This window comes from Somniosus microcephalus, chromosome 31 (assembly GCF_052327205.1).
Source record: "Somniosus microcephalus isolate GS21.2 chromosome 31, FLI_Smic_1.0, whole genome shotgun sequence".
In the NCBI taxonomy this organism is placed as follows: domain Eukaryota; kingdom Metazoa; phylum Chordata; class Chondrichthyes; order Squaliformes; family Somniosidae; genus Somniosus; species Somniosus microcephalus.
In genome coordinates, this window is record NC_141017.1 from 26,080,697 (window position 1) to 26,094,261 (window position 13,565).

General features: G+C 44.9%; 1 protein-coding gene across 4 annotated transcripts in view; it reads right to left on the minus strand.

Moving 5' to 3' along the window:
- The window catches only part of LOC147097666 (syntaxin-binding protein 2-like), a 148,800-nt gene that overhangs the window by 24,918 nt on the left and 110,317 nt on the right, over positions 1 to 13,565 (minus strand). For all 4 annotated transcript variants that reach the window (XM_085971663.1, XM_085971662.1, XM_085971664.1 and 1 more), the window contains 3 exons: positions 13,375 to 13,478; positions 11,266 to 11,414; positions 7,720 to 7,804 (listed from right to left, as the gene is read on the minus strand). In XM_085971663.1, the coding sequence (XP_085827789.1) occupies positions 7,720 to 7,804; positions 11,266 to 11,414; positions 13,375 to 13,478 (338 nt within the window). The remainder of the gene's footprint in view (positions 1 to 7,719; positions 7,805 to 11,265; positions 11,415 to 13,374; positions 13,479 to 13,565) is intronic.

A 13,565-nucleotide genomic window follows, 5' to 3' on the forward strand; every position in this document is an offset into this window, starting at 1 on the left:
TGTACCTGCGAGTTAACTTTCTGTGATTCATGTACAAAGACACCCAGGTCCCTCTGAGTGCAAACATTTCCCAGTCTCTCACCATTCAAAAAATATTCTGCTTTTTTGTTTTTCCTACCAAAGTGAATAATTTCACACTTCCCCACGTTGTATTCCATTTGCCGTGTCCTTGCCCAGTCAGCCTGTCTATATCTCTCTGCAGCCTCTTTGCGTCCTCCTCACAGCTTACTTTCCCACCTAACCTTGTATCATCAGCAAACTTGAATGCGTTACACTCAGTCCCTTCTTCTGTCATTGATAGAGATTGCAAATACAGGTAGACTACCTTTTATCCGAACTTCCGAAAACCGAAACCCTCTAAAAACCGAAGGTTTTTTCGTTCAGCGTAAGTCGTGCGCACGACATGACCAGAGTGGCGCACGACCCCGACCCCGACTCCCGCCGACCCCTGCGGACCCCCGCCAACGACCCCCGCCGACCCACCCCCGACAAATTTCCCAGTCTTATAAAATACCTTCCGAAATCCGAAATTTTCCGAAAACCGAAACACGGCTGGTCCCGAGGTTTTCGGATAAAGGATAGTCTACCTGTACTTGAACAAATTAGTATTGAGGGAGGAGGTACTAGTGGCATGCAAACTAATCACTTAATTCATTATTTCAAATGCCCTCCCACCCACCCTCGTGTTGTACAGCTCGAGTCACTAACCAAGTTTGAATGGAAAAAGTTTATAATTGAAGTGTTGGGTGTTTTGACACAGTTTGAGTGGGCACAGTTTCACAGGCTCAACATTACACCTGACTGAAATCCTGGCGGCAGCATGATCAGTAGCAGAGGAGAAGTTGGGACTGTTCTCCTTGGAAGAGAGATGGTTAAGAGGTGACCTAATAGGAGGTTTTCAAGATGATGAGGGGTTTTGAGAAGAGTAAATGGGGAAAAAATATTCCCTCTGGCGAGGGGGTCAATAACTAGAGGTCGCAGAATCAAAATCATTGGAAAAAGATCTCGAGAGGAGATGAGGAGAATTTTTTTCCCTACTCAGTTGTTAGGATCTGAAACACTCTACCTGAAAAGGTGGTGGAAGCCGATACCATAAATAATTTTTACAACAGTTGGACGGGTACTGGAGGATGAGGAACTTAGAGGGTTACGGACAAAGAGCGGAGGTGTGGGACCGAGCGCGACTGCGCTTTCAAAGAGCCGGCACAGGCACAACAGGCCGAATGGCCTCCTGCTGCACTGTAAGCGTCTATGATTCTTTAAGAGGACAACTGGGGAACGATTCCTTTAAACTAAGACTCCACTGCAAATAGGACCGCACCCACAAGATTGCACTAGGGAATGCCATTAAACAAAATGGAAAAGCAGTCGAGGAAAATAAGTGTCACTTTACAAGGAGAGCTGTATAGAATACAAGTGGATATGCAAGCAATGATCAAGATGGGGCTCAGTAAAACAAAGAAATCTCTAATGTCCGGATTTTTGTAGAGTCAATATTACTACAGCAGAGGACCATTTGTGGTAGACTACTGACTGCCCTTATGGGTTGGAGAAGTGACTGATTTTTGCAATGCTCAAAACTTGCAGGTGGAGGGAGCTATTGCACAGCAAGTCATCTCTGCAACCATAGAGGGAAAAGTCGAATCACTACCTCATACTCTGCAATTTATTTAATCACCTTTACTCCCGTTTAAACTACATTAATTTGTGACCTCAGCAGGCAAGAGTCGGTTTCTTCTAAAGTGGAAGATTGGGAAAATATAAAGATATTGGTTGTGCTTCCCAAAAGCACCAAGGCGTGGCTTTTAGCCTATGGTAGAGTAGCAATAAATGTAAAGCAGTATGTGAAAATGTTTCAGGAACATTTCTAACAAACATCTTTACCAGATTGCAAACACCAAATCCAAGGAATGTTTATTTGGAAATACCAGAATCTGTGGAAGGAGGTAATACCAGACTATTCAGCCTGCGTAAACTGGATGTTAAATTTAGCAGAGAATGGACTGTGGAAGTAAGTTACACGTAATGACAATTGGGTTAGAAAACATATTTAAAGCGCAAACTGAAATACAGGAAACTTTGGTTTATCCGGAGGTTAACTGTCCAGAATGCTCGAGCCACCGGCAAAAATCAGGAGCCGTTTCGTTAGGTTTTTTTTCTTTTCATTGCTTTTATTTCACCAGTCAGGCTCTGCAAGGTCTCGCTGAAGCTGTTGCTAAGCTACAGAGACGCTTGCAAGGTACGGCCGACTGTTTAGAAGCTGTTGGGTTTGTTGCCAGATACGGAGCTCGAGCTCTGTATGTTTTAACATTAGCGCTGGTTTGTCCGGCAGTTTCGATGGGACGGCAACAGCTCGGTCCCGTCGGTGCCGGATAGCACAAAGTTTCCTGTAGATGGAATCTCATGGTGCTGTGCCCTTATATATTTCAAATAAAGTATAGTTCTGGGTAGGTACACAACTTTTTTCCCCCAGGTAAGATCAGATTGGGACCGGAACGCAACACGACCTCCAGGTATGTAGTTTGCCCTGTGGCAGATTCCAGTTAATAGCATTAAATTACCAGCCTAACAAACATGTACTGAAGGCTTCACAGACACAAAATTGAAGATTTACATCAGCTGCCTCCGCCAGTCTGAACCGATTCTTCTGCTTCATATCGTACCTCACGTTCACCTCCCTCAGGTGGAAGCCTGCACTCTGAACCAAGATCAGTGTAAAACGTTCGGTACTGGCCAGATTCAGGAATTCAGTAAAACCCCATTATTGTCAATGTGAACGACATTTTCCCTCTCCTCTCCATCTACCATGCCAAGCTTATGTTGGAACACCAGATGGAGCCAAGTGCACAATTTATTATAAAGCTGTACAAGTTTTAATAAATACAGGTTTGTAAAGATAGGGGTTTCTTTGAGGATTAAAAAAAAATGTACAGTAACGTGCAACTACATTAACAATGTGCACTTGTAATTCAACTAATATGGGAATATTCCAACCCCCCCCCCCCCACCCCCGGCCACCCAACATTTTACCGTCCTCAAGATGTTGATTCCCTCACTGGGGATAGTTTCATAGTTTACAGATGTTCTACTGTACTTCAATCACGACACCATTATTCGTTTGTGAGCCTCAAACAGCCAGTGCTGCCAGGCTATTTAGGAAAGTAAGACTTGCACTGCTAAAGTGCCTTTCACGACCGCAGGACGTCCCAAAGCGCTTTCCAGCCAATGAAGTATTTTTGAAGTGTAGTCACTGTTGTAATGTAGGAAACAGGTTATCCATATTTTCGCAGAGGAGGCTCCCACAAACAGCAATGAGCTAAATCACCAGATAATCTGTTTATGTTTTTGGAAATATTGGCTCGGCACCGGGGTAAAATCCCCTGCTCTTCTTCAAAATAGCGCCTTATGACCCTTTAAATCCACCTAGAGAGGGCAGATGGAGTCTCGGTTTAACGCCTCATCCAAAAGATGGCATCTCCGACAGTGCAGCGCTCCCTCAGTACTGCACATCCTCAGTACTGCATGGAGCATCAGCCTAGATTTTGTGCTCAAGTCTCTGGAGTGGGACTCGAACCCACGATCTTCTGACTCAGAGGCAAGACTGCTACCCACTGAACTAAGGCAGACACCTATAACTGGGAGGCTATCACAGCCAAACTATCCTCAATGCAATTCCAGTAAAGAGGAGGAAAAAGGATGTGGAGGAGGAAAAAGGATGGGGGGGGGGGGGAAGGGAGGGGCTGCTGTACGATCAGGCACAGGAGCTCTGACGCGTTTTCCCTTCTCTGACCCAGGGGTGCTGCTGCCAACTGTACCACCATCCCTGCCCCCCCCCCCCCTGAAAATTTATACTGTTACCAGTTTTTAATCTCCATCATTAAAAAAATGCAAGAACTGGGGCAACAAAAGAATGGAAGGGGGTTGTAATACTCTATAGTTTAACCTTTATTAATGAACAGGAACTACAAATATTAGGAATTTGGGGAGGTGGAAAACTCTTTAAAGTAAACTCCTCTGCAGTGTGCAGCCTACAATTCAGCCTGAATATAAAGACCTTTAACAGGAGCTGCTGAGGTACAGATGACCGAACAAACTCTATGAGGGAATTACGGATTCTCCGAGGAGACATTCCCAGGGACACAGACATGGAATTCTTCAGATCATGCGAAAAAAAGGCACAGAACAAATAAAACTTGAAAAATAGTTCTCATGTAAGAACATAAGAAATAGGAGCAGGAGTCGGCCATTTGGCCCCTCGAGCCTGCTCCGCCATTCAATAAGGTCATGGCTGATCTGATCTTGGCTTCAGCGCCAATTTCCCGCCCGCTCCCCATAACCCTTGACTCCCCTGTAGCTCACATATCTGTCTCTCTCCGCCTTGAATATATTCAGTGACTCCGCCTCCACAGCTCTCTGGGGTAGAGAATTTCAAAGATTCACGACCCTCAGAAGAAATTCCTCCTCACCTCCGCTTTAAATGGGCGACCCCTTATTCTGAAACTGTGCCCCCTAGTTCTAGATTCCCCCACGAGGGGAAACATCCTCCCTGCCAATCCCCCTCAGAATCTTGTGTTTCAATAAGATCACCTCTCATTCTTCTAAAGGAAGCGGCTGAGATGAAAGAAACCATTCCTAAAGCATTCTAAGTGAGATGGGTGAAAAGCACAAACTGCATTAAGCTAACAAGATTTAGTTTGAACACATAACTTCAAAAACTTAAAAGTAAAACAGAAAGATGCAAGCTATTCCTGCTACCAGAAACATCTTTTCATTAAAAAAAAAAATATGAACAGATGCTGCATCAACACTTCACCTCACTCCCTTCAATTTGCCCACAAAAACAGCTGTGACTATACTTCGATTAACTTGTTGCCCTTTTAGCAGTTTGGGACAGCCTGCGGATGGGAAAGATGCTATATAAATGCAAGTTTTTCCTTGCAATGCAAATCTCACCGATATTGTACATTTTATTATTGGAGCCACTGTCCCCTTGCGGGAACATCATGTCTCCCCTCTCCCATATATATATTGATCTGTCTCCCCTCTCCTATATATATTGATGATGATCTGTCTCCCCTCTCCCATATATTGATCTGTCTCCCCTCTCCCATATATTGATCTGTCTCCCCTCTCCCATATATTGATCCGTCTCTCAATGCTTCAACTTCTACTTTGAGACTGGTGAAAAAGCTTTCAAATAAGCTGAAAAAATAAATTACATTCATGCCAGCAGAATATATATATATTTTTAAGTAGCACAGCACATTTAAAGAAATAGGTGTCTCCAATTTTGCTAGCATTTCTTTGCAATTTCTTGCCCAATCTGAGAGACACAAATCAGTACAGTGCGCGCCTGTCAGTTTTACAATTTGCTAACATTTGCGAGAGCGAGTTTTTGCAGCATGTATTATGTATATGCCACTTTCATTTAAAGTAGCACGGCATGTAGAAAGCTACTACCAAGAACCGGCTCGGTCTCTGTTGGGAAACCCCCCCCCCCCCAGCGACACACGGCAACGCTCACAGAAATAAATGCACGGTTATTTACCCTTGGCTGAAATGTAGTGACTGTTCATATTCTGGAAGAAAATAACAGGAAACTGGAGGTGGAGAAGGAAGGGACAGAAGGAAAGAGAGAAAGGAAAACAAGAGTTTAAAAAAAAAAGTAAGAAAGTAATGCAGATGCATAAACCGAGCCTCTGTCCAGTCATGTTCACTTCATACAGACTTTCCCAGCGAGCGCTCATTTTTAATCATCACATTTATACATCGCCTTGTCCGCTGTGTTACAAGGGCATTTCTACTTTCTAAAAATTACTAGCTTATCTCTTGTGGTGTTGCTCACAGGTAGTCTGGGATCTGGAGCATGATTGCGGTGTTTAGCGGTTAACTTAGTCGAACATTGCTTAAGTGCTCTCCAATGTTCCCTTTAAGCGGCACGGCACTCTAGGGGCCCCACGCACCCGGTGAGCTGGCTTTTAAATTGGGAAAAAAAAACGTGCACGCGTGGACTTTTAAATGGGCCGCTCAGCGCCACCCCCCCCCCCCCCAACAAAAAATTATGGGAAACAATAGTGTTCTCTCTCTGGGCAAATCTGGGTGATTGAAGCGGACCTGTAATCATAACTACTTGCACCTTTCAGGTTCCAGGTCAATGTCCTGGCTTTCTTTATTTTTTAAGTAAAGACGATTCTCCAGCTGTAACGAGCTCTTAATAATATTCACCCTTCCTTTTCATTTATGTTTATATTTTAAAAAATGGAATACTTAAAAAAAAAAATCTCCGCAGGAAGATAGGGGGTTGGGTCAAACTGGTTCATCATCAAAATGGCCAATTATTCGTCACGTTTAAAGATTTTGCAGCAACAGCTGTGAATGGGGAAAACCCACAATCAGTAAATGTTCATGAAGAAAGAATCAGAGTCCAACAGCAGTGGGAGGAGTATAAAAAAAAAATCAAACACTCCCGACTACCGGAGGGCGCGGACTCTTGTTGGGTTACGTTTCCCAGGTGAAAGCCCTCCGCTAAGTGGCCATTCTCCATTTGGGAGACAGGCGAGTACCGACAGACTATTCAACCACCGAGGGCATCATATCGCAACCCAATCCTGTTGCCGCCTAATGCCCATAGGTTTCGAACAGGTATTTCTGGAAAGCAATCAGTAGCCAGAGCCTTGGCTGATTTCCCTCCTCCTTGGGGAGAGGGTACTTTAAACTCAGCACTTTGAAGGAGACAGGGGAAGGAGGAGATATATACTTCGAGGTACCAGACATTTCCATTTTAATTCTGCTTCACCCTCCTTATCCAGGTATTTTAATTTCTGGGAACTTTTCCCACTGAAACCAGCCAGTGGATGCAGGTCAAATCTCACGGGCACTGGGCACAACTGCCCACGGTGGCAAGTGGGAGTTGGGAAAAACTCAGCACTGCCTTTGCAAAGGCTGTGGAATTTAGCATCACAGATCATGACGAAGCGATCTGGTAATTCCAACCTCTGCTCGTTTTAAAATTCTGTCGATTTATTTAAAAACAAAAATCGCAAGCGCCAGTAACATTCGAGGGAAAAGGCACTGGCGCAGAGCAGCTGCTGAACGTGCGTAGGTGACGAGAATAGCGAGTTACAAACAGAGCTCAAAAGCAAAAAAAAATAATTGCTTTGGCCTCTTGAGTCAATAGCTTTATAATGCTAGTTCAGCTCCTGCACACCGGGGGCACAGCAATGCCCTCTCAGCAAGCTGCTCCATTATGGTTATTGAGAATCCCCTCGAGATGTGACTTTTCAGTGCCTTGTTTTCCCCTACAACCACCCCTCCGCTATTCAATGCCAGCAATGAGGCATCTCCCAGCCACAGAAGAGACGCGCTTCATCATGCGCAGCTTTTAAAAGAACTTCAAAAAAGAAAAATAGACCGAAACATACCAAGGAGGAGGATTTAATTTATAAGCAATGATTTTAAAAGCCCACAGCCTCCAAAAAAAGATAAACGGTTGATGCATCAGCAGAAGGACTACTCAAGTAGAAAGCCACACTTTAAAGACTAATTCTGAAGCATTCTTTCAAACCTGACATTTGCACTGCTGTGTCGTCAGCGGGAATGACACTTGTCCCCACCCGTGCTGTTGACTTTTCAAATAATTTCATGCAAAAAGGCAGAAAGCGAAAATTAAAATGACAGAGTGGATGATAATCAGTTGCATACATCAATGAGATTACTCACCTCCCCCATGCTGGGATTATCAGCTTTGTATGCGTTGAGTTTGTCATGAATTAGATTCGCCAGTGTCGAATTGATTTCTGGGCCCCTAAAAACACGACAAAATTAGAAAAAGGTCAAATTCACACCTCAAGTGACGTGCTTTTTCCACGTTTTAGAAGCGAGTGACTGTGAAAAGGGGGGGGGGGGGCGGAAAAGGGGTAACGTTAGACCCGAACCCTTCAGTTAGTCAAAAATGGAGTGGAATTCAGAAGGCTATAGTACTTTTGTCACACAACATTGTTAAATGTCAATATTCCATCCCCAGTATTTAACTTGGGAAATAACTGTTCCAATTTTTAGTGCACTCAAGCAAAGGAATATCGTTCCCGAGAAATAATTTTGACATGACAAGACAGTAAACACGCCCAAGCTAAAACAGAGCAAGGTCAAGTGTAAAGCTTTCTCTGCTCTTCCAACCTTTAGAGCGCATCCCCTCCCACCCCTCCCCCACTGATTGCATCGGTGCACATTTTTCAATTTCCCCCACACTGCCTGTCTTCCTGCGCATGATTTATTTACCAATTTACTTGGAAAGCCTTTGTACTGTCAGCTTGCAGCTACCAGAAGCTGGCTAACGACTCAATTCACAACAGAGCTCGAGCGGAGACTGTCGCTGCAGCAGTCTTGGCTCGATTTGAAGGTAGGTCCCAAAAGAAGAAAGGACACTGCATAAAATTCACTGCCCTAACAAGCTCCTCAAATTGTGGTTTGTTATTGTAAAGATATACTATTTAAAAAAAAAAGCATATTTGTTGGGAGCAAATGAAATCCCATTGTATTTATATTTCATGCTCCCATAAACGAATATTAAAAACAATTATTTTTAGGTTAGGAAGCTAGGACTGCTCAACAGGAGAGAGACTACAACTACTACACGATCAAGTAGCATTTATATAGCAGCCGTAACACAGAAAACTTTTCCAGAGCACTAGAAGCACGAGGGAAATGGATACCTAGCCAAAGGAGGAGAGGTTAGATGGGGTGACCAAAAGCTTGGTCAAAGAACTGGTGTTTAAGGAGTGCCTTAAAAGGAGGAGGGTGGAGAGGGAATTTCAGAGAGTGGCTGAAGGCACAACCACCGATTGTGGGGCAAGGGTGTGGTGGGGGCAGGTGAATGCACAAAGCCAAAGTTAGAGAAACAGATGAATTCGGGGGGGGGGGGGGGGGTGCTGGTGGAAGGGCTAGAGAAGGTTAGAGGCAGGAAGGGGTGAAGCTATCAAAAGATTTAAAGACGTGAAGAATTTTTAATTCGAGGCACTGGAGGGCTAGAAGCCAATATAGGTGAGCAAGAAGGGAGCGAGTAGGCTTGGTGTGGGGTAGGATTTGAGCAGTCGAATTTCAGATGAGCTGTAATTTATGGAGGTGGGTGGATGAGAGGCTGGACAGAGGGTACTGGAGTAGTCGAGCCTGAAGGCGATGTAGCTACGTATGAGGGTCTCGGCGAAGCTAGAGCAGGTGGTGATATGGAGGTGGAAGTAGGTGGTCTTTGTAATGAAGCTGATACGGGGTCAGCTCAGAACTAGTTTCCTTATTTCCTACATCAGCTGCAGTTAACAAAACCTATTGTAATTCAGGCTGATAAAGCATCCTGGGGCTTAACCTGAAGCCTCTGCACTGTGAAATAATAGTACACACCATTATAGCAGTAACTGATGTGCCAACATCTATCATGGAACTGCCATCATCCAGCATAATGCAGGGCACTACTGGCAAATAATTGGGAGCCTGGATAATTGAGGGAGGACTGGAAATACTCCTGGTCAAATGGTTCTTTAAGTTTAAGTTTACCTCCAAAAACATTTTCAAAAGTAAATCTTCCAAGGTAAGTTATCAAATATGAAATAACAACAGAAAATGCTGGAAAAACTCAGCAGGTCAGGCAACATCCGTGGAGAGAAATTTGAGTTGACGTTTTGGGTTGGACCCTTCTTCAAAACTGGAAAGAAAAGAAACTAGATCGGAGGCAGGGCTGCGATCAGACAAAAGAATAAAAGAAACAAAAGAAGTAAAAGAGATTAGAAGCTAGACGAGACGGTGATAGGCTGGGATTAGGTGTAAAGTGTACTGGCAGGGCAAAAGATAGCTGCCAGGTGTGAGAGAGAAACAAAAAGGGGGGGGGGGGGGGGGGGGAAAGGAGTGGAACAATTACAAGAGAAAATGAAATGGGGGCCGAGCTTATGATCTGAAATTGTTGAACTCGATATTGAGTCCGGAAGGCTGCAGACTGCCTAATCGGAAGCTCGTAAGATCATAAGCTCGGCCCCCATTTCATTTTCTCTTGTAATTGTTCCACTCCTTTCCCCCCCCCCCCCATTCCTTTTGTTTCTCTCTCACACCTGGCAGCTATCTTTTGCCCTGCCAGTACACTTTACACCTAATCCCAGCCTATCACCATCTCGTCTAGCTTCTAATCTCTTTTACTTCTTTTGTTTCTTTTATTCTTTTGTCCGATCGCAGCCCTGCCTCCGATCTAGTTTCTTTTCTTTCCAGTTTTGAAGAAGGGTCCAACCCGAAACGTCAACTCAAATTTCTCTCCACGGATGTTGCCTGACCTGCTGAGTTTTTCCAGCATTTTCTGTTGTTATTTCGGATTTCCAACATCTGCAGTATTTTGTTATCAAATATGAAACCTGACCCCCCCGACACTATAATGGCGCTGCCAATTTTTCTAGTCAAGTTACTGAATTAATTGTCTTCTACTCCTAGAAAATTCATTCTGTCCCAGAACATCAAAATTGTGCTTCATCTGACCTCCATCAATATCCCCTTCCTCGTACAATCTACAGGCTTTTTAAATCTGAACTCAGTGTAACCTAATCATCCCTTCTCGATCTACCTCATCATCTCTCCTGCTCTTTTCAACCTTTGTGATAGGAACAGGAGGAGGCCATTCAGCCCCTCAAGCCTGTTCCGCCATTCAATTAGAGCATGACTGATCTGTATCTTAACTCCAACTACCTGCCTTGGTTCCATATCCTTCAATACAAAAACCCATCAAGCACAGTTTTGAAATTTTCAATTGACCCCCGAGCTCAACAGCTTTTTTTGGGGGGTGGGGTGGGGGGGGAAAAAAGAGAGAAAGAGTTCCAGATTTCCATTGGCCTTTCACAGAATCACAGAAACCCCACAGTGCAGATAGAGGCCATTTCGGCCCATCGAGCCTGCACCGACACATATCCCACCCGATCCCTGTAACCCCTACACCAACACATATCCCACCCTATCCCCGTAACCCCACGTATTTAATCCCCCTAACGCTAAGGGTCAATTTATCATAGCCAATCAACCTAACCCGCACATCTTTGGACTGTGGGAGGAAACCGGAGCACCCGGAGGAAACCCACACAAACACGGGGAGAATGTGCAAACTCCACACAGACAGTCGCCCGAGGCCGGGGCCTTTGTGTGAAGATGTCCTGAGCTATGGGCCTTGTCTCGTCACTTGGGTTCGTCAATTAAAAGGAGAAACGGTACACTGACAACATCGGGACTTGCGAACAGACTTACTTTCTGTATCTCACAGCTGGATACTCCTTCAGTGTTTCACATAACGTTGCTATCTGCTCAGCCAGATCCTCGATGAGAGTATTGTTGCCGTTTGCGGTGTGAGAGCTGAAGAAGTGGTGGAACGAATCGGTAGAATCCAGCGAGAACACCTTTATGGAGATCACACACACAGAACATGGATCAGTCACTGCGCAGCTGTCTGGGGGCCCCGCGCAGCCGGCTCACGCGTGGGGGGGAAAAAAAAACGCGCGTGCGTGGAAATTTGAAGGGGGCTGCGCACCCTCCCAAAGTTAAAAGCGCTGTCAAAATTGTGCTGATCAACTTTATGAAAAAAAACTTATTGGCCCAGAAATTCAGGCCGGGGGCTTCCCGCGGGTGCAAGCCTCCGACCTGCACTTACCTAGCGCGCCGGCCGTTGTGCAGTGGGCCCGCGTGGGATTCCGATCCTGGGCCTCCTCCAACTGCCAGCGCGCAGTGTTTGCGTATCCCAGGGGCGCAGTTAGTTCGAAGCGTCCCCTGGGATCACGTGGGCCATGGGGAGCCAATGGTAGCAGGGAATCTGTATTCATAGATTTGACAGGAAGAGCCGTCAAATCTATGAATACAATTCAGCCCCAAAACAATGGAAGTGGTGGAAGCGGAGACACTCAATGTTTTCAAGGGGAGACTGGATAGGCACTTGAGGGAAATAAACTTGCAGGGCTACGGGGATAGAGCGGGGAATGGGACTGACTGGATCGCTCTACAGAGAGCCGGCACGGACTCGATGGGCTGAGTGGCCTCCTTCTGTGCCGTTATGACTATGAGAGGGAACATTGAATGCCATAGGCAAGGACTCTCTGTGAACCAAGTGGAGTTTTATTCAAGAAAAATGTGACGCATGCCAGAACACGACATTTTGCGCTTCTTTTAAATGAAAATTAAAGCCAAAAAAAATACTTACATTTGTGCAGAGCCTCAGAAATACACATTCATTTTCTCAGGGTCTTATTTTAATAACATGCTATTACAGTAATAAAGCTGTTCAGGAAATGAGATTCATCATGTCAAAGGGCACATGTTTGATGACCACTTAAAAAAAAAAAAAAACGGGTTGTCCCCACGGGTGAGTACGCGCTGGGTACTCACGCGTAGGCCCAACGAAAGTGCCGGTTTCGTGCACGCACTGCACATGCGCGGGAAACCGGAACTTCCGTTCCCTTAAAGGATGGGGTTCACAGGTCGAACGCGTGCGCTGGAGAGGCAGCGCGTGCGCCTGGAACTTCCGTTTTTTTTTTTTTTTTTTTTTTGCAGGTTTTCCCGGGAGGGCAAGTCTCCAGGAGCTACGCTTTTAAAAAGCAGGCGCAAGGCCTGCTTTTAACAAGGTAAGTGGTGAATTAAGTTAAATTAAAAAAATTTTTCCCCCACAGGTTTATTATTTTTAAATACTTTAAAGGTAAGTTTATTTTTAGCCCCGTTAGAAACTGTAATTCATTTTTTCAAAAATGTTAATTATTGTTTAAAAGTTATTTTATGTAATTTATAGTTATTTTAAAAATGTGAGTTAAAAAAAAATGTATTTGAAGTTTTAGTGATGTTTTGGGGCTGAATTGTATTCATAGATTTGACGGGTCTTCCTGTCAAATCTATGAACACAGATTCCCTGCTACCATTGGCTCTCCATGGCCCACGTGATCCCAGGGGACGCTGCGAACTAACTGCGCCCCTGGGATACGCAAGCACTGCGCGCCAGCAGCTGGAGGCGGCCCAGGATCGGAATCCCACGCGGGCCCACAGCTCAACGGCCGGCGCGCTAGGTAAGTGCAGGTCGGAGGCTTGCACCCGCGGGAAGCCCCCGGCCCGAATTTCTGGGCCATTAAGTTTTTTTTCATAAAGTTGATCAGCACAATTTTGACAGCGCTTTTAACTTTGTTACAAAAGAACCTGAAAACGCACTTCTTAATCAGAAAGCAATGCCAGATTTTTAAATTTACCTTGAATTGAAAAGGCATTTGCATCATTAGTGTGGTAAATGGCGAGTGCCACTCAGCCATACTTCTTGCAGCATCACAAAGGCTGTACAAGGTTCAAACGATGCATTGTTAAAGCAGGGGTGCTGCAATTACTCACTTGGGATTCGAGAGGAAGAAAAGACGCGTGGATTTCTTTGAGGGTTTTGACGACTTTTGTGCATCGTGATTTTCCAAGCTCGGTAAACAGCGACTCGGGGCAGGCTGAGGAGAGCACAAATTGGGATTGAAACCAAACCAAACATAAATGATCAATGCCCAGTGACGTAAGAAAACTACTAGGCACTTGGT